Raw genomic sequence first — 20,374 nt, forward strand, 5'->3', positions numbered from 1 at the left:
TTGCGTACTTGCATACAAGTTGACCAATAAACATCTGGATGCTTGATAGTTTGCCACATGCAATGGCTTTTTTTTTTTTTTTTTTAAGAAAAACACACACAGTATATGGAGCACTGTTACTAAAACATACAGCTTTCCTCATTTAGCCGTAGTACAATCCTCTGATATTCCCACGCTTCTCTAATCTAACAGATCATCTGCCATGAATTATGCATTTGGCCTAAAGATAAGGCATCACTGCTTTGTCTGGGGCTTTGGTCCTGCTCCTCACTTCCTGTTTTTTTTTGTCTTTAGGGTCTTGTCTTTTTTTGTTGTTGTTGTCTGCTTGTGTCTCCACTGGAACACCATCAGCGTAAACAGTGGACAGGTAAGTCAATATTCAGTGTTTTTGAATGATTGTCTGCTGGTAAACACTGGTATGACTTTCTTTAAACCCCCCTTCAGTGTGATAAAACATATGCAACTATGCAACTTTGATAAATGTGCAAGCAAAAGTGCAGAAACATCTTTCTTTAAAGTGACTTCAAGGTTGCATTGGCAGCGATGTAGATGCAGAAACAGTTACGTCTGGATTGCATCGACAGACAGCAGAACAAATGTTCCTTTCCTCCTGTTATCTTTGTCACTAAGGTGACCGGGAGGAAAAAAAACCTTCTTATCATTTCTTTATCATCACTTTGCTTTGTTTTCTGTGCTGTTAGTCTGTGGATACAAAAAAACAGAATAGTACAATCGACACACCAATCATCATGCCCTCTCATCAGAGTCCTGAAAGTCCCAGGGGCAAACATCAACCATTTTAGCCGTGGTAACGCCTGAAGCTTTGTAACTACTACTCAAAGATCCCTCTTTCTTCTCTGGTGATTTTCTAGTCTGAGCCGAGCCCGTGTGTGAGTGCTCAGTCTCCCGGGAGAAAACCTCTGCCCTTCTGATCTCCATCACCTCTGGGTCTCTTGTTGAGCTCCTCCGCCGCTCAGAAGGTGGCCCGCTGCATTCCGATGACTGACTGACCCGTCTCCGCTCCGATGGCGGCTTGCTGGAGGAGCTCCGCCTTTCCCTGCTTTTCTCTCTCCCTTTCTCCTTCTCGGCTTTGTGGTTGGATGAGCAGGACCCTTTCCGTTTCTTCTTGTGCGTAGTGGGGCTGTTGCAGCTCCTCTCCTGCTTGGGTGAAGGTGGGCTGCTGTAATCCCACGGACAGATCTCCACCATCAGGGAAGGAGGCTGTAAAAGGCTCCCTGTGGACTTGGAGTGGTCTGAGTGGAGCCCTTTGGGTTTCCCATCAGTGGGCGTGACACTTTTCTTACGTCTGATTCTATCTGGAGAGATGGAGTCCGAATCACCTCCCAGCATGGGCTGCTCATCGAATTCCCAGGCAGACACATCTGGCTTGAGAGGGAGAGGGGACCTGGGCGGTCGCATTTTCCGCATTCCTTCCTCCCTTTCTCCTCCTTTGTCTTTGGAGCGGCGTCTGTTGGATGGAGACTGGCCTGCTTTCTGCCTCTGGGACCGGCTACCTTTGGTGATTCCAGAACTGCTGCTGCTGCCTCTCCGGCTCCCCATGGTTTCTCCAGGAGCGATGGAAACATGTTTCTGGGTCTTTGCTTCAGAGGGAGTCTGAGGTTCTTCTAGCTCCCATGGACAAACCTCAGACACATCGTAGAGGTTCCTCCCAGTCTCAGAGCAAATGGACGGCTGGCTGCCACTCACCTGTTACAATGAAATATCCAATGTCATGCCACAGTCATGTGAGGAAACAAAAGGCATTAAGTATTAACATCAGGAGTTTTAAGGCTGTTGTACTGTCACACTTCATACATGTGGTACATGTGCTAATATAATCTATATTTTTCTAAAGGCAATGGATGAAGTGTCAACATTTACTACACATGCAACAGGTCACACATAGGTCTGCAGTGTTTCGAAGCTCTCATCAGTGTTGTTTCCAGCTGCAGCGGGGAAATGCTCACAGCAGAAGGCTGTAACAACCCTTAGCACTGAACACAGTAGAGCGTATTAAGCAGCTAAAGAGCTAAATGCTCCCTCAGGACTCTAAGTGAGTATTGGACTTAACATTTAACAGGAGGCCATGGACGTGACTCCAACTGAATGCTAATGGTTTTACGTGCAGCATGACATCCCCCTGCTATCTGTCTACTATCTGTCATATCTCTATTGTGCTGCCTGAGTAAAAAGCACAAATAATCTTTAACAGGAGACCTGAATAGGCCGAGTCCTAGTACCTGTTGTTTCATTATGCCCATCTTCATTGGAGTCTTGGAGTACTCCACTGACTGACTGATGATCATCTTGGGGTAATGCTCGGGTGTCTCATCCACTTCTGACAGCATCCTCCCGTCCTGTCCCTTCAGACCCTTCTTGCTGGCATCCTCCACACTTTGAGTCTTGTTGTTGAGACCTGGCATCTTCTCCTTAGCATTGGCAATCACACTCAGAGATTTCTGCATGATAGAGGTCCGCAGGTGCACAGGTTTCTTCTCATGAGTTAAGTTGTGAGCGCTGGCTGATTTCCAGAAGAGCGGCACAGACTCGGTGGACTCGGCTGGTTCCAGTCTCGGTGGGGTGGCAGCTGGCTCTGGCTGCTTCTTGGCATGTCTCCGGCCAATGAGAGAACCCAGGAGTGAGCCTTCACCGCCACTTCCAACAGGAGTCATTTTCTCCGCTGCAGCTGAGCCAGTGTGGCTTCCAGTTTCTTCATCCTGGTCACAGACGTGGTCATAGCTGAGTGACTTCTTCAAGCTCATGACTTTGTTCTTCAGGGAGTCATCTCGAGGTTTTCCTGAAGGAAGATTTATAACAGATTAGTATAACAGAAGTAGAATGAAGATTGATTCATTAAATCGTTGTTCATTGTTTCTTTTATCCTGACCAGATAAAAAAAAACAGTGTTTTCAAGATTTTACCGTGGTGGCTTGGTTCAAATGGGTTCCTCCTCAAGGTGCTGCGGTTGCTGCCATGCTCGCTGCCGTCGTCACGGCTGCACTGGCGATGTATGTGCATGGTCTCTGGGATCTCCGTAATCCGTTTCATCAGAGAGCGACCCAGTCCTTTCTTGGAGTTGCGCTTCTTTGGCAGGTGAGGGTTGTTAGCTAGCATCTTTTTGCATTTGTAGACCTCCAGCTGGGCGTACAGCTTCTTCAGCTCATCCTAAAAAACAGGAACATATTCACACACCACCTGTTAATGGCTTGTAACAATCAGACCCTGGTGCTACAACGTCTAGTGGTAAAGAAGACCGCCTGTGGTTCTAAATGTTACTTCACCCTTATGTCCTCAGGGTCCAAGCTGTGTTCACTCCAGGCTGAGGTGATGCTGTTGTTGAGGTAGGATCCAGATCTTCCCATATCTAGTTCTTCCTCGTAGGCCTCAGTGGCGATATCATCCCTGGCCTGAGTCCCTTTGGTCAGGAACTGAAACACATGGTGGTGGAGTGAAAAGTTTAACAAAACAAAAATGAGCCTGTAGAAGGAGGAGGACGGTTTATTCCATTATTGTGGCCTATAGGACAACTCTTTTTACATTAAGGAGTGTTGGCTAAAGGGGTCATTTAGGGTCACCTTGAGCAAAAAGAGACGTAATGAAAAAGATACTTTTTTGCTCTCAGCTGACTTAGGTAAAGTTACAGGCAGTCGATAATTTCCATTAAATTATCATTTCAACTTTTATTTGTTAAAGTCCATGTAATGACAGCTGGAGGTCATATCCAAAAATATCATCAGGCCCAACTTAGAGGAGATAAAGCCAACAACAAGCTCTGCAGTACAGTTTATAGTTTAATTTAGTGGAAGTTTCCTGCCACTGATTATTACTTTATTCTGTGCCACTATGCAAATTGTGTCTAACAAATTCTAATTCATGCAGCTGTGTGTGTGCAGGCGCTAATCTCCTCCTCATTTTGATTCCCTGCTAAAAGGTAAAATAAGGTTGCACTGTTGAAGTCACGTAATAAACAGAGGTTAGAGTTCCATGGACATGCAGTTTAGATCTGTTTGATGAACAAATCTTTAGACAGAGGCAGACCAAATATTTATCCCAGTTTGAGGAACAGACTCTGTTTGAGATTAACATCCTCCCATTGTGCTTAATTATCCTCGTGTTCTCAACTGACTTGCACTTCTGAGGTGCCTAATTAAGAAAGACTGAAAGAACAGAGAGCGCTGATGGTGTGTTACATTTCTCACACAGCAGGAGACGCAAACGTTTTCCATCCGACTTGAAAGATACACACATAAAAACACCTGCGGGTGTACTTAGCTAAATTACAGTAACCACTAATGCACTTTGATTGAGTTTAAGGTAATGGTAGCAAATGTGCCTTCATATGTATGTGTATGTGATTTAGATTGCTAGCATCAAATGAACTTGAGATGATTAATGATCAGTTGTGTATACAAGCCACGGTACAGCAGTTTGGAACATTAATTCAAATTCTGCTCATAAAAATTACATTTTGTTACTGAAAAGTGTTTTTTTCACTTAATCAACAAAAGATCTTTCAATAAGCACTGCTCCAGCAGGCTATAATCTTCAGTCATAATCAGTCAATCCGCCGCTGTTAATGAAGAGAAATACTCATCGAGCTGCATCTTTGTGTGCGGCACGCTGAATATGGATGAGAGACAGAAGAGTTAGAGAGATAAGGAAGAAAATAACTGGCTGGCATGGTCAAGGTAAAGGCTAAACCATCTCCAGGCAGGCTAATAATCCTTGGAGTGCAGCTGCTAATGTTATTAAGAAGTTTATTCAGCCCAGATTGAACAGGATAATACTTCAAATAATGAAAAAAGAAGCTTCAAAACACACACAGGCTGACCTGATCAAGCAGTGTCTGATCCTATCAGACCTGAATGAAAGTGGCTGGAAAGGACATTACAAGACAAACACAATGAAGCCAGGAAAGGACATGCAAGCTACAAGGGACAGTCTTCTTTAGATAGATGAGAGATGATGAAAGAGCTTCTTGGTCAAAACATACTGTCTAATATCAGAGGGCTCTGCCTCAGGCCTGAGATATGTGGGTTAGTGCTTCTGTTCTGTGGCCAGTCCATCACACATTTACACACACAACACTTAACTAACAGTCCAGAAAATGTTTAAATCTGAGCTGGAGGTGTGGAGTATTTACCTTAGGAATGAGCAACAGTCCCAGAGTCACCGTCACAGTCAGGTGAGTGTGAGCAAAGAACAACATGAGCATCCAGTCAGGGTGCAGCCCCGGCACCAGAGAGAACCTGCAGGAGAACATCAACAGGAGAGATTCTGTTCATTCCATGTCGGCCGTTTGCACAGAGCGCTCAGTGTGTCTGTGAAACATGCTCAGACACACATACAAACACTGGCATTAAAAGCAGCCTTTAGTGATGGAAGCGGAATTAAATGAACTGCAACCCCCGGGCAATCCCTGCACTTCTGAAAAGCTAACCGTAAACACCGGGATAAAAGCAAACCTGTGTGAAAATTATGATAGTAGCTGTTTACTGGAACAGGCTGCTTCGGTTTGAAAGGACACCTGCAGAGGTTATGAGCAATTTCTTCACACAAACACAAGATGCATTTTAAAAGCTTCAGGTCCCTGCAATAATAAGCACTTCTAAGCCACAACTGACACACATTTTTAATCAGAGTGTAATTAGCTGATTAGCAAATATTAGCATGCCAACATGTCAAACTAGCTTGACATCAATGTGTTACCCCAGACTTGACTAAACTTGACTTCCTACTGGAAACACACAGTGAGATGTGGAGTTTCATCATTTTACCAGCAAAATAGTCAATATCAGGAAGTACTTTAACTTTAATTTAAATCAGAGAGATATAGGCGGTGACTCTCACCCACCTTTAATACTTTCTGTTTTAGTGAGATCTCTCTGTGAACCCTGGAACACACTGTTAGACTTGTAAAGTCTTCCACCTGTCCTTTAGATAACATTCCCACCAGGTTTCTATAAGCTGCCGTGTTGTTAACTCTTCTCTGTCCACTGGTATGGCTCTGGACTAGTTTATTACTTGTCAGGCAAATCATACTCAGTAAGGCTTGGACACGTTTCCTGCTCCTGCTTTTATTTTTTTTAATCGTGGGGTTCCCCAGGAGTCTATTTTGGGTCATCTGCTGTGCACTGTATAAATGCTATCCCTGGGACAAACTGGGTCACAGCTGCATGCGCTGTGGAGTTTCTTCATGCTTTGCCGTATATTTTGGCATAGTTGCGCACCTCATTTTTAAAGTAAAAGTGGGTGTCATTGGTAATGCTGTGCTTAAAGGTAAGGTAGGAGAAAACTCAGGGAGAATCAGCCAGATTTCGAAAGTAAACACACGCCCCATTCTCTCGGAGCTCATCCCGAAGCCACGCCTCCCAATCACATTACCTGAAGACAAGCTGCGGTCTGTGACTTCTGACATCATGCACATACCTCTCTGGTGCACGCAGAGCAGGAAGAGAGTGACAACCAGCCAACTCTCCGCACAGGGGCGCCTCGCAGGATTGGCTGATGTTTTTAGCGTTTTATAGCTTCCACTGATGATTCATATTCTTCGTTTTAATGTGAAACTGCCGAACTAATTGGTTGCTATCGGATTGTCAAGAGAAGTTACACTAATTTAACAAAAAGAATGAAATCTCCTACCCTACCTTTAATAGCTGAATTTTGCTACCTTTTATTAATTTTTGGTCGGATATTCATTTGTGGGCTGGATTGGTCCGTGGGCCGCAACGGGGCAACGCAGGGGCAGGGCCTGGCCCACGGGCCGTGCTTTAGCTGTGTTTAGGTAGCATGTCAAATCTATATGACAGTGTAGGTGTATAAAGGCATGCAGAGAAAAATGTTTACAGCAAGGCTGCATTTTACACATTTGAACAGTGATCTGTGCTAACAAGATACAATTTGTTTCCACATTTTTAATAATCTGTGGAAAAATCTGCTGCCATGACTGAGACCAGAATTATATTATGCAGTTAAACATTTCTTTTCTGACATATTGATCCAAGAAAATTTCATTTCCAACTTTACTAAAAAAGAAGCAGTACAAGGACACTTGATACTTTAAGGAGAAAGGCTGGTCTGCTGTGCTAGTACTGATCACTGCTTCTAAATTCTTAGACACAGGATACACTCCGTACCTTTATTCTAAAAAAAATTCAGCAATTTGTTCTGTAATTTTGAACTTTTTATAAAACATTACAAAATGAGATGTTGCTTCCTACAGTTAGCCAGAGCCGACCTGTCCCGTGGCATCAGGAAGGCGAAGAGACAGTACTCCAGAAGGGTTGCCCACCACTTCAGCGACAGCAGGGACACCCGGAGCCTGTGGCGGGGGATACAGACCATCACAGACTACAAGCCCCCACCACAGACCTGTGACAGCGACACCTCTCTGCTGAACCAGCTGAATGACTTCTTCGGACGCTTTGAAGCACTCAACAGCACTCCTGCACAAAAGATCACATCCTCTCCCACTGACCAGGTATTTTCCCTGTCCCGAGCCAGCGTGAAGACATCTCTCAGCCAGATCAACGCACGCAAAGCTCCTGGTCCTGACAACATACCTGGCCGTGTGCTCAGAGACTGTGCTGAGGAGCTCGCTGAGGTGTTTACAGACATCTTCAACATCTCACTGAGCCAGGCTGTTGTCCCCACCTGCTTCAAAGCCACCACGATCATCCCTGTGCCGAAGAAGTCCACCCCCGCCTGCTTCAATGACTACCGTCCAGTAGCACTCACACCCATCATCATGAAGTGCTTTGAACGGTTAGTCATGAAACACATCAAGACGGCCCTCCCCCCCTCTCTGGACCCCTTCCAGTTTGCATATCGGCCCAACCGGTCAACCAGTGATGCTGTTTCCACAGCACTCCACACAGCTCTCACCCACCTGGAAAATAAAGACTCATACGTTCGAATGCTGTTCATAGACTTCAGCTCAGCATTCAACACCATCATCCCACAGCAGCTCATCAACAAACTGGACCAGCTGGGGCTGAACTCCTTGCTGTGCAACTGGCTGCTGGACTTCCTCACCGGGAGACCTCAGACAGTGCGGGTCGGCAGAAACACATCCAGCACCATCATAATGAACACCGGGGCTCCCCAAGGATGTGTGCTGAGCCCCCTCCTCTTCACTCTGCTGACCCATGACTGCACGCCAACACACAACACCAACATCTTTGTGAAGTTTGCGGACGACACAACTGTGGTGGGTCTCATCTCCGGTGGAGATGAAACATACTACAGGAATGAGGTGCACCTTCTGGCCGGGTGGTGCAGAGACCACAGCCTCTCCCTGAATGTGGAGAAGACAAAGGAGATGGTTGTGGACTACAGGAGAGCACACAGTCAGCACACCCCTCCGACCATCGACGGTGCTGCTGTGGAGCAGGTGAGCAGCACCAAGTTCCTGGGTGTGCACATCACTGAGGACCTCTCCTGGACTAACAACACTGCATCCCTGACCAAGAAGGCACAGCAGCGCCTCTACTTCCTCCGCAAGCTCAAAAGAGCCAGAGCCCCTCCCTCCATCCTGTGCACCTTCTACAGAGGGGCTGTTGAGAGCATCCTGTCCAGCTGCATCACTGTGTGGTACGGAGCCTGCACCGCCACCTGCAGGAAGACGCTTCATCGCATAGTGAGAGCAGCTGAGAGGATCACCGGCGTCCCTCTCCCCTCCCTCCAAGACCTCTACGACAGCCGTCTCACCCGAAAGGCCCTCCGCATCACAGGAGACCCCACCCACCCTTCACACCGCTTCTTCAGTCTGCTGCCATCAGGAAAGAGACTGCGCAGCCTCCGGGCCAGGACCAGCAGACTGAGGGACAGCTTCATCCACCAGGCTGTCAGGAAGCTGAACTCTCTCCCTGCTGTGCCCCACTTTCTCCCCCTTCCCTGACACCACCCCCCACCCCTACCACCATCCCCTCACCCCTACCACCACCCAAGATAGGAACTCTTTGTACCAGCCACTTTACCAAAGGAACTCTGTGCACCAGTCACTTTTTACCCTGTCATGTCACACCAGTCTCATATAAGCTGCTATAACTTAAACTATTCCTGGACTGTTTATGCCAACCGCACTGTCTTGCACCATTGCATCTTTTGCACTCTCATACCAGTCTCAATAAGCTGTTATAAGTTAAACCATTCCTGTTTATATTATGCCAACTGCACTGTCTTGCACTATACATCTTTTGCACTCTTACTGCATTGTGCCTTCATTGTGTGCCTTGTATTTTGTGTGTGCCTCATTGTAGGTACATTTTTTTACACTTTATATTTATCTTTAGTTTTTAGTTACATGTTATATGTTGCGGAGTGAAGAGTAACGCAATTTCGATTCTCTGTATGTCCAGCACATATAGCAGAGTTGACAATAAAGCTGACTTGACTTGACTTGACTACCATAAGCCAAATAACAGTGTCCTATTTCTGTCAGTGCTGACAATCTAGACATGTGCAGAATTTATGTCAAAGCACAATGAAGCGATTTGTGGTTTCTTTTAAAACCTTCATGTCATTAACTCCATTATCGCAGCTGTTTTAAATCACAGTAAGTATTGTATTCAGCAGCACCAACACGGAGGAATGTGGAAAGTACACAAAGGCGTAACAAGGGGCTCTAACAAGTAGCAGGATTTTTGGCACCAATTTTCCACAAGCAATCAAAGCCAGACACCATGACAGATAAATCAATGTGATTATTTAGGGAGTGTCAAGCTGAGTAATGTGTGTATTGTGTGCAAAGTGTGTGAAAAGATTCTTCTGTTCCAGCACCATCAATGTGTGCATTGGACCTTTGTTATCACTCTCAATAGATTCATAATTCCCATTAGAAATCACACACAAAAAAGACTAGCAGGTATGTGTGTGTTTTAATCAGCTGCACACACACACACACACACAGAACAAGTCTAGCCTTATCTCTGGACTGCAGCAGCACACTCTCTGTCAGTTCACCCCACAAAAAACACTCAAAGCTCACACTGTTTTACTCCCCAGCAAATGAGAACAACTCCATTTATATAAGTTTCATACCATTGATGAAGGTGTCGACTTTTTTAGTTTCTCTACAGATTAAAAGAATGTCATCTTTTCCTCCTTGTCCCACACAGTACAATAGATTGTCCCTTGCTAAATGAAAGAATATCCAATCAGGAACAGGTTTATCGGAGAATGTGTGACAAATGGAATTTTTTTCCTGAGGCTCCTGCTGACGCACTATGTGAACCACCTGGCCAATTTCATTCCTGCTGCAGTAGCACTGGCAAAATCATCTTTGCTTTAGGAGTTTTGTAGAAGTTTTTGAATGCTGCTACTTTTGCTACTCTGTTATTCCAATGAAATCAACTTGTCGGCAAATGAGCTCCTCAGAGGATCAACACATGTCCAATTTTCCAATCATTTGTAAGATATTTTAAACATTCTGTGCATTTTGTGGTAAACAAGGTTGTTTTTGTTGTTGGGTTGTTGTTTTTCCTTCAAAATATGATGTTCACAGCATGTTTGTGGACGTGTAAAAAATGTTGCTGCTCATCAAATGTTACAAAATGTGTACAAATGAAGGAGCTTCAAGTTTATTGTTACTCTCCCCAGCTGTGAGGCATGTTGGTGGTAATAGCATGGTTTGGACCTGTTTTGCTGCACCTGAGCTGGGACGGATTGTCACAATGGACAATGAATTCTGAATTATACCAGTAAATTCCAAAGGAAACTGTCAGGACAGAACTGTCTGTGAGCTGAATCTCAGAGAACAACCCCATCCACAGCAAGGTGTTCTACGCACAAAGGGTTAAAGAAGTTTTGGCATAGCCAAGTCAAAGTTCTGACCTTAAACCAAATGAAATATTGTGACAACACCTGAAGTATTCATGTGAGAAACTGTAGTCAATTCTTACGTAGCTATGGGAAACATTTAATTGTTGTTACTGCACAAGGGGTCACAGGTAGGTACTGAAATCTGTGTTTTGACCAGGCTCTTATTTTCTACTTTGGATAGTATTTATGCAGAAAAAACTTGAAAATTAAAAGATTTATTTCCCTCTATAGACGTATGTGCTGTTTAGTCTTAGTCCTAAACGAAATGTGTGTGTGCTAAAGGCTTTAATAGCTTATTAGCTTGTAGCTTTTTGTCTTGCATTTGTTTTTATGTTTTTTTTGTAGGTTGGTTAGTTTGAAAACATAGCGTGTCATTTAAACCACCCCAGACAACATGTTTTCTGTGACACATGTCACTCAACAACAACTGTTGTCTCAGTGAGAGAGACAACTGTCTCTCTCACTGTTAATATACAGAGAGCAGCTGGTTTCAAAGCCCCTGGCCTCATTTTACCCTTTACTTAAATACATTATTTAGACAATATATCCTATTTATTAAATGAAAAGGCCATTTAAATTAAAAAAAAAGTTTCTAATTGATTTACATTCCCCCTTCTGTGAGACAGAAAGACAGACAGAGAGGCTGAGAGACACTTTCTGGCAGGGAACGGAGAGTTTATTTTAGGCACTGGCACATCTATGCTGTGTGTCTGCCTGGGGAAGACATTTTTTATTCACCTCCTTTCAACTGGTGTACCCAGCGCTCTGCTGACACTGTTCATTTCCCTGATGAAGGGGGCGGGTGAACCTCTGCCTTTCATCTGACATGTTCTGCACTTGTAATGCCAGCTCAAACAGGCAAATATCTCTGTGATTATGATTAAACAACAGGTTGTGTTGTAGAATGGGAAGCCCCTTTGCCACTGTTTCTAATTGAGATTTCCATTGACTTAAAGATACTTCAGGTACTTCATTATTCAACAGATTTCTTTCATGTCTATCCTCTGCTCCTCCACCTCTTTTCCTTCTCTCTCTCAGTCATAATACAAGACATTATAATCCCGTCAATACCCTCTGACCACATCTTCACCTCACACTTACAGTTCATGCCCACCCACCTGATGATGTGGAAGATGGCAGATATGAGGAGCTCATTGTAGATGGCCACAGCCATGTATCGTGGCTCGTGGAAAGCAGAGGGTACGGTGCGGACAGCGTAGCACAGGTACACACCCCACAAGAGGAACAGGAACTCCGCTGGGAAAGAGAAGACGCTATGAGATATTGTTGTTATTGCTCATGTAGAGTGAGGTCATGTGACTGTTATATAGCACATTAGCTTTAATGTCTTATATTTAGGCAAATTGTTGATATAACATCCTTGTATCACTCATAATACAATGCAATGAGACACACAGCAGGCATTTAGCAGCCATGTTTGACACTTAACGCTGCTTGTTGATGGAAGTTTCTAATTTTGGAAGGCTTCAACGTGTTTGCAGTGTTTCCCCACCGACGCAGCTGCTTCCTCGACAGCACGTTGACACCTCTCTGGCTATCTTCTAATCTCACCAAGGTCACTCAGTAATTTGCACAGATGTGTTTAAAAAGTGTCTGTCTTCACGGTTAACAACATATTTCACAATATACAGCACAGAGATAGCCCATTATCATCTAAATTTTAGTGTAATGACATTTTTAAGAACATCAGCCACAAAAATCAATAGTCATTTTTTTGGAATATGAAGTAGAGGATTCCTTCAGGGTCACTACAATTTGGATGTATGGAGTATTGAATCCAACATATTGTGTAACATAGTCTCTGGGGTACAACAAAGACATCCTGTGCCTGCTACTGCTGCATACATAAGACTAGATTAAAAACATGTTAGTGTGTGTGTGTGTGTGCTGTAAATGAAAATTCTAAATGACAGACACACAGTCAGAGGAATCCTCTGATTTGTTTGCAGAGAGAAAACAGCAGTAAAAACTGTGTCGAGATTGTGAGTCCATGAAGTCTTTATAGTTATAACAGACCATTAATATTCATGAACAGGCCTGGTCTATAAATCTTAACTAATTACAGGGTACTTAGACTCTGAATTGGGATGCACAGAGTGCTGCTTGTGGGAGGGAATAGATTACAATTCCAACAAATGCAGATTAATTGCACATTCACATTTCTTATTGTTGACATTATCAATACTGCTTTGCTCGGTTTTGCAGAATACTTTATTCATTTTTTTTTGGCGTTTCCTTGTCATAATCATGACAGAACAAGCAAAAACAATTAGACTAATTTTCACGAGCATGACGTGCTGTTACTAAATTCCTCTAAAGCAGCTTTGCGGGGTTCTTCCTGTCCTTCAGCATAACTTCATCACACCAGCGTGTTCTCGCGACTGTCAGAATGAACAGCAGGGCTCCCTCGTTCAAAATCTTGTCAAGAATGTGCACACAAATACACACTAACAGACACACAATGATGCAAAGACACAAACTGAGGGATTACTTTGTGTTTGATTCTATTTTAAGTGTTTGTTGAAGGTTGTTACTTTGTCACAAACACACAGTTTTTCCTCTGTCCTGTCTCCAGAGTGTCCTTAGCTGCCCTTTCTTCTTCTTTATCGTCTTCTTCTTCCTCCTTTTCTTTCTCTTCCCCGCAAGTTCTTCCCCCCACAGTTGGTGGAAAACCCGCTCTGCATCATTGCCCACATCCCTACATGCTTCATACTTCACAGACTCCTTTCTTCTTTTTCCCTGGCACTTCCTCTCTCTGTCTGCCTGTCTATCAGTTTTCTGACGCAGACCCAGCATGTCTCAGGGATCCATCCTTTTCCTCTTTCCAAACGGGATTAGTCTCCCCTGCTGTCAGACTGGCTTCAGAGAGGTGCACATCACTGCCTCTTGCTCCAAGATTCTGTCATTAAGAGGCAACTGTAATGCACGTTCAGGGCCATCGAAGCCTTCAGAGATACTTGCTGCCACTCGTGCTTGTTAGTATGATAAAGGTACTGTATGCATTCCGGTCATTAAGAGGTGCTACACAAGTTTGGGGTCAGCATTGTATCTTGTTGCAGAAGTAAGGTGCAGTAGTTTGATTGATGTGTGGGAGTCGAGGAGAGCTTTGTCCTTGTCCTACATTTATATTTCATTTCCTGTTTTTCTTGTCTGTAAAGGTGAAACTGTTAAATCAAAACAGCCATATCTAGAAATTCCTTTTCTGTGCACAACCTTTATGTCTCTTATGGACTATTTTCTATTTCATGATTTCTAGCACCCAGCGGAGCCATTGTTAGCTTTTTATTACAGAAAGACATGATGAGCAACAAAGGTCCCTGAGCAGAATTGCTGTTATGTGGCAGGCACCAGTCAAGCTTCACTTTACTGTGTATCCAGCACATTTTCACACTCGGTGCCAATTGTTCCAAACACTGTTGCTGTATAAAGACTGCAAATGTCTGCAAACAGACAGGATAGGGAATTTTCTACGAGGGGTTGTTTCCCATGTCTAACCACTATATTTACTTTGGTATTCTGTTACATTTAGGCAGCAAAACTACTTAAAATTAGGAGACACTGTTTGTTCCAGTGTTTGCTTAGATTGCTGGCTCCGCAACCTGGCCCCAGATAAGTGGTTGAAAATGGATGGATGCATGGATGTTTGTTCCAGTTTGTCGTCTTGAAAATATGGCCGATTTCCATGTCCATCAAGCTTTCTCCTTGTCATGATTCTGTATTTTGTTTCTTGGTTATTTTGGTGTTTTATTTTTTGTTTCTCAGTTAGTTAGTATGATTTGGTTTTTCATGATGCGTTGGTTGTCCCTGTGTTGCCCTTTGTTCTGGCTGTCTTGTTTCCTGTTTTACTCTGAAAGTCTGTGTTTCACCTGTGTCCTCTTACCTCTTATCTGTTCTTCCCTTTGTCTGTGTCGGGTCGTTTTTCTTGTTACATCATCTGTGTGATTTTTGTGTTTTTTTTTGCCGAGCTCGGGTCGTTCTAGGATTTCTGTTTTCCTGGTTTTGATTTTCTTTTAATAAATCCCTTGGTGAACCGTAGCCTCTGTGTCTGCGCCTAAGTCCTCTCCTTCATCCAATCCTGAAAATCCTACACCCACAGATGAGAGAAGAGCTGCTTACTCTTCCCTATGCTCTTCTCCGGGGACTGTATGGTGCTGTTCTTTCTAAGTCTGGGTGTATACTCCCTTGTGGACATACACACAGGCTGCTGCAGATACAACAGATAGGTTGCTTCTTGTTATTACATACATTCTTGGTATTATATTTTGAGTCCACCTGAAGTCTGCCTTCATTCATGCACAGTCGCTTAGGATTATATATGCTCTGACAGCCAGAGCATATGAACAGCCAGTTCTGATTTTATCCTGTGCCTTATCCTATGCCTGATTTGTGGTATATATTTATATATATATATATATATATGACAATGCCGCCTTCTTTCAAGTAACATTTTTGCTGATACTAGCTCATCTTGTGAAAACTCCTGGTGCCATGCTTGTGTTGTGATGGGGACAATGCCTGTGTGAATAAGTGAAGGATTCGATACCGTGGTACCTCCTGCCTTCTGAGTGTATTCCCCTTTAATGCTGTAGTTGCTGTAACAGGAGGGTACTCCATCATGTTTATTAGAACATCCCACTGTTTACTGAACATGAAGTACCATTCATTAACACCATGTTGAAGGGAATAGAAAATGGACACTATTTGAAAACACGATACTGAATGACCTAACCTATTACAACCAGCAGGCAGCGTGTTTTGGAACATTATGTCTTGATTTAAGAGACAGCTCTATTTATCTCCAAGAAGAAGCACCTTAAATCACACTTATACAGGAGTGCACCTGTCTGCACCTGTTCTACTTCTATCAGCCACATTCCATGAATGGATGTGTTGTGTTAAAGGCTAAAAATTTCCAGAAGCAGTTAACCTGACTTATGTGTTGCTGTGTGGTCTATTTGCTGTTGGTACCATCAGCTCAGTAGAGGAAGAGGCTGCTTTGTCCACAACAGATGAGTCAGAAATAGCACAGCTACACTTTAAAAACACAATTTGTCGAGGCAGAAATGATGTTTTTTAGCTGTCTACCTTTTTTACGATGCTGTCATGGAAGGCACAGGACTTTAAACCACTCACACTCTTACAAACACCATAAAAAAGGCATTTATATGAAATTTCATGTAGCCTATTGAAACAAATCTAAATGTGTTTATGTTCTTAAGTGAAAGACTCTAGCAGTTAAACATGTCATTTCATGATTGAAACCTTCTATCAGAGAAGGAAAACATGTACACTTGAGCTCCAGTTTGTTCTTTACCAGACAAATTGTTTGAAACAAGCGCTATACAGGCATGGCCAAGTGAAGGATCTCTGCAGTGTTTTAAACTGCAGCTTGAAAGCTCCATTATGGACACATGTGAGAGTTATATTAGCTTGTTAATAAAGAATATAGTATGTAACCTTTAAGCCTTGTTAAAGCAGCCTAGCCCTTAAATACAGACTACAACACACACTTACCAACTGCCATCATGTAGTCCCACCGGTCCAGCAGACACATGCTAAACTGCATTCCCTCTGGGGTAAGGCCTGCGGCGATAAGAGCCCGACTCAGCTCGGGGTTCTGGCACACAGCGGAGGTCCAGGCAACCAAGAACCACACCACCACCAAAAGTATCACCGCCAGCAGCCGCAAGACACGCCAGCTGGTCATATACGGTGTTCTCTGGGCGGTGCGGGACAGGAACACCTTCAACACCCTGTGAGTGGGGGAGCAAGCAGAGGACAGCTGTAGCCTGAATACATGAATCTGCTGGATGAAAATCACGATGAGCCGCGTAGGTGAATAAGTGCTGCTCTCCTTGCTATTGACAACTCACGCTTCCGGCTGTTGCTCTTATACACAAGCCCACTTAAATTTAAAGGAGCAACTGTGATGTTATTTCAATTCATTCATGATTGTTAAGGACGTTAGGTTTAATTCCTGTAATATCATTCGTCCTGCAGGATGAGGAAGAAAAACACTAATGCACAGACACAGTTGCACAGTATTTACTGACTACCTGTAAAGGTGCAATAGTCAGGGAAGTAAAAATACAACCTGTGAGCTAGAATATAAATAAAGAGAAAGCAGGAGCTACTGGATACAGGGGAAATACAGCATATCTTAATATAAATATCGCCAGCCAAGCCATAGAAAAGTGGTCAATTCTCCATTTTACTGAGCTCATATGCTGACTCTCGACCAGACTGTGACAAATCTATCTCTTCTCTGATAAATTCAGTGGGACCAGGCTGTGAGTGCTTGCCCCCGGGGCACACTTTCCACCCGCCGAGCACTGAAAAAAAAAATCAAATTGGTAATTTTGCCAAGGGAACAGACTGGCTGACCTTTGGCCTCTTTCTCCCATCTCTCCAACACTTGCTCAGAGCTGTGTGTGTGTGTGTGAATAGATACTTCAGCAAGCAGAGGGATAAGACCTGATGTGAAATTCAAATATGCTTTTTGGCAAGGCTCCGTGCATGTGTGTGCAGCCTGAGAGAGAGCTAAATTATTGAAAATAAGAAAGTTAATACGAGGAGAGGAGAGGAAATTTGGCATTTCATTTTAAAGGTAGCTATGATTCAAAGGATGTATCCAAGAGTTTGAAGATGGAGGTAACTGGATTCACAGTGTAGTTTTTTTACTCCAGAGTGGCAAGGTGCCTTCAGAAAACTATGCTTTAAATCCATTTACCTCAATCTAAAAAAACTCTTGTATATAACATGACCTGTATGAAGAGTCCTCACAGACAATTTCAAGGATGATTGAGTTTACAGTACCTGTACAGCTTAAGGATGACGGTGCCATACATGATGGCAAACCCAAGGAGCCGCACCCACCTCAGAAGGAGACATCGGAACACACTAGGATTGAAGTACAAGATCATCACCTGCAACAACAAACAGCAGTGTCAGACTTCACATGGACACACACATCTCAGAACTGATTTCACTGAGCTGTGCTTTTTTTATTTATCATCTTTCAGGCAAGGAATATACATCACATTCCTCACATATTCAACAGAAAGAGACCAGAAATGAGAACCAGCGCTGGAAACAGATTTGGCTTCGCACATATCTCTCGCCTCCACAGCTCCCGCTGACATCTCTCTTCATGTTGTTCATATGTCAGTAGCGGCACAAATCTGATGTGGGAGTTTGAAGGTTGACTCCTGATCGTATGCAGACACGTTCATTAGTTCACACGAGCTATTGTGTGTTGTGATTCTGCACCATTTGTTGTGAGTTATGCTATATAAATTTACCCGAGGCACATGAGATTTCATCCTTTCCTGCTTGTTTATTTGCACCTCTTACTACTTCAGAGGAGGATGTGACAGAAGCAGAAGTTGCACACCAAGCTGTAAAGATCAGAGGCGCCACTTGCACTTCTTTTAAAGTAACATTTCATTTCATTAGAGTGCAGCTCAGCAGGAAGACACATGTCAAATCTCCAGTGACCCGAGTCCTATATTTTGCTCTGAGGATCTGGGGCATTTCTATTCAAGCAAAGAAAAACGATATCATCCAGACTGATTTTGCTGTATGTTTAAAGGAATAATCAAAAACTAAAAATCACAGTTTACCAACCTTTGTGTTTAACACATGACCTCAGGCATAACAAGAGTTGCAGTATAGATGCATCCCTGGGGAACACAGCGAGTGATTTATCACTCTTTTTACATTGCCTTGGCATTCAAGAGACGGCAGCCTGCCAGAGTAATTAAGCTCGAGTAACAACAGCACCTGTAACCTCTTTCCCCAGAAAAGAAGCAGAACATCTGTGAAATACTCAGGCATGTGGCTTGAACAGGGGGATACATGAAAAAAAGACTCACGTTTAAAATCTAAAGTGAATCACAGTGTTACCTGCAGAGATACTGGTAACAAAGGGAGAAAAATATAAAATGACAACATCTTATGCAGCTACTCAGAAGGTAAACTAATCCTTAGCTCTGTTATGATCATGATTTAGCCATGTTTGTTTTATAATAAAATACAGTTTTATAACTGGAAAGATATATTTCAATCATTCTGACACCATCATAACATCCCTGTTTCCAGCCTTCAGTCTGACTACTCTCAGTTCAGCAGACAGCCTCTCACCTCTGATTAAGAATGTGACACGTGGAGTCAAAGCATGGAGCACAGCAGTAACACTTTCCTTCTTTTCACAATCCTGTTATTGGTATGCTGGTCATGGGAGAGTGGGGAGCCAAGTCCATTTTATACCCACACACAGGGAATTATAGCTGTTCCTTTTTATTGCTGCAGCACAGGATCGGATAAATGAGTTGGAAGGTGGAAGACAGACAGGTAGGGATTAAGAGAAAGAATTTCATTTTTAGATACTAAAAAATGACTCACACCTAAGACTGATTTTAACAATTGAGGCAATTTAAAACAGAGCCTCAACCTGGCTCACAGCGTACATACCAAAAATGAGCTCCACAGAAAATGTACTTTTAATTCTAATAGTTGGTAGTATACTTAAGAACAAGAAGTTTGTATATTAAAAAAATATGATAATGTAATGCAGTAGACTAAGATAAGCTGGAATTTTAAACCAACAATACAAAAATATACATTCTCTATTTAGTGTATGTGACGATTCCTTTTTAATAGACCATGATGTTGCTTATTTTTAATGGTAAAGTTATTTTACTGACTTCACTGTGTACTTATAAGTCAGAATGCAGAAATGACACAGATGTTTTCTTTCCCTCTTGTGTGGAAACAATGAGCAAGGGAAACAAACATATGGCATTTCAAATGTATGCGTGTTGGTTATGTGAATGTCTTCATCTTCAAATAAGCTGTGAGTGTTGTGAGAGGTAGCATTGCTTCAGGGTATGCTACGTAGCTGTGGCATTTGCCATATTTTGGTTAAGGTCAGCAATGTGAATTTTCTCAGACTGTGTCAAGAACACATTTTTCCTATTTAAATACACAACAATAGCTCATGTGGCACTGCACGTGCAGAAACGTATGCCAGAGCATAGCTGAGACACAGTCGTCTAATGATGGTCAGACTGGATAATTGTCACAATATAGTTAGAGCACAAAACAGTAACATCCTGCAAGGTGTATTTCAAAATGTAGCTGTGCTAAGCTATGCTAGCAAGGTTGTGCCTCCAGCTGCGTACTTAAAGCATAAACATGACAGTGATATAAATCCTCCCATCTCACTCTCACAAAAAAGGTTTAAAAACCTTGAGAACTGTTGCTTCTTTGCAGCAGCATGGAGCCCAACTCCAGTGACTGTTTGTGTTAAATCAAATTAACTATTTACCAGGCAACTTTCCTCTCCTGTTTCAGTGTGTCCCTCTTTCCTCCCTCTCATCCTCACTCATGTTCAGCATACGCATCCTGCCTGGCACCTTCTCTTCTCTCATCTCTTTGCCTTCTGAGCAAACATACAGTCCTCCAGCTCTCTGGGCTACCTGACAGACCAAAACAATAAATCACCACGGCAAACAAGAGGTAAAAATAGGCC

The 20,374-nt window shown here is 43.2% G+C and overlaps 1 protein-coding gene across 1 annotated transcript in view; it reads right to left on the reverse strand.

The window, feature by feature from the left end:
• Positions 1-307: 307 nt before the first annotated feature.
• gpr158b (G protein-coupled receptor 158b) overlaps positions 308-20,374 on the reverse strand; it is a 47,014-nt gene continuing 26,947 nt past the window's right edge. Inside the window, exons 6-13 of the mRNA XM_028428506.1 lie at positions 17,659-17,768; positions 16,357-16,595; positions 11,940-12,078; positions 5,144-5,249; positions 3,282-3,428; positions 2,922-3,165; positions 2,241-2,797; positions 308-1,707 (exon numbers count right to left, since the gene is read on the reverse strand). Coding sequence (XP_028284307.1) covers positions 748-1,707; positions 2,241-2,797; positions 2,922-3,165; positions 3,282-3,428; positions 5,144-5,249; positions 11,940-12,078; positions 16,357-16,595; positions 17,659-17,768 — 2,502 coding nt within the window. The 3' untranslated portion in view covers positions 308-747. The remainder of the gene's footprint in view (positions 1,708-2,240; positions 2,798-2,921; positions 3,166-3,281; positions 3,429-5,143; positions 5,250-11,939; positions 12,079-16,356; positions 16,596-17,658; positions 17,769-20,374) is intronic.

This window comes from Parambassis ranga, chromosome 17, assembly GCF_900634625.1.
Source record: "Parambassis ranga chromosome 17, fParRan2.1, whole genome shotgun sequence".
Classification (NCBI taxonomy): Eukaryota; Metazoa; Chordata; class Actinopteri; family Ambassidae; genus Parambassis; species Parambassis ranga.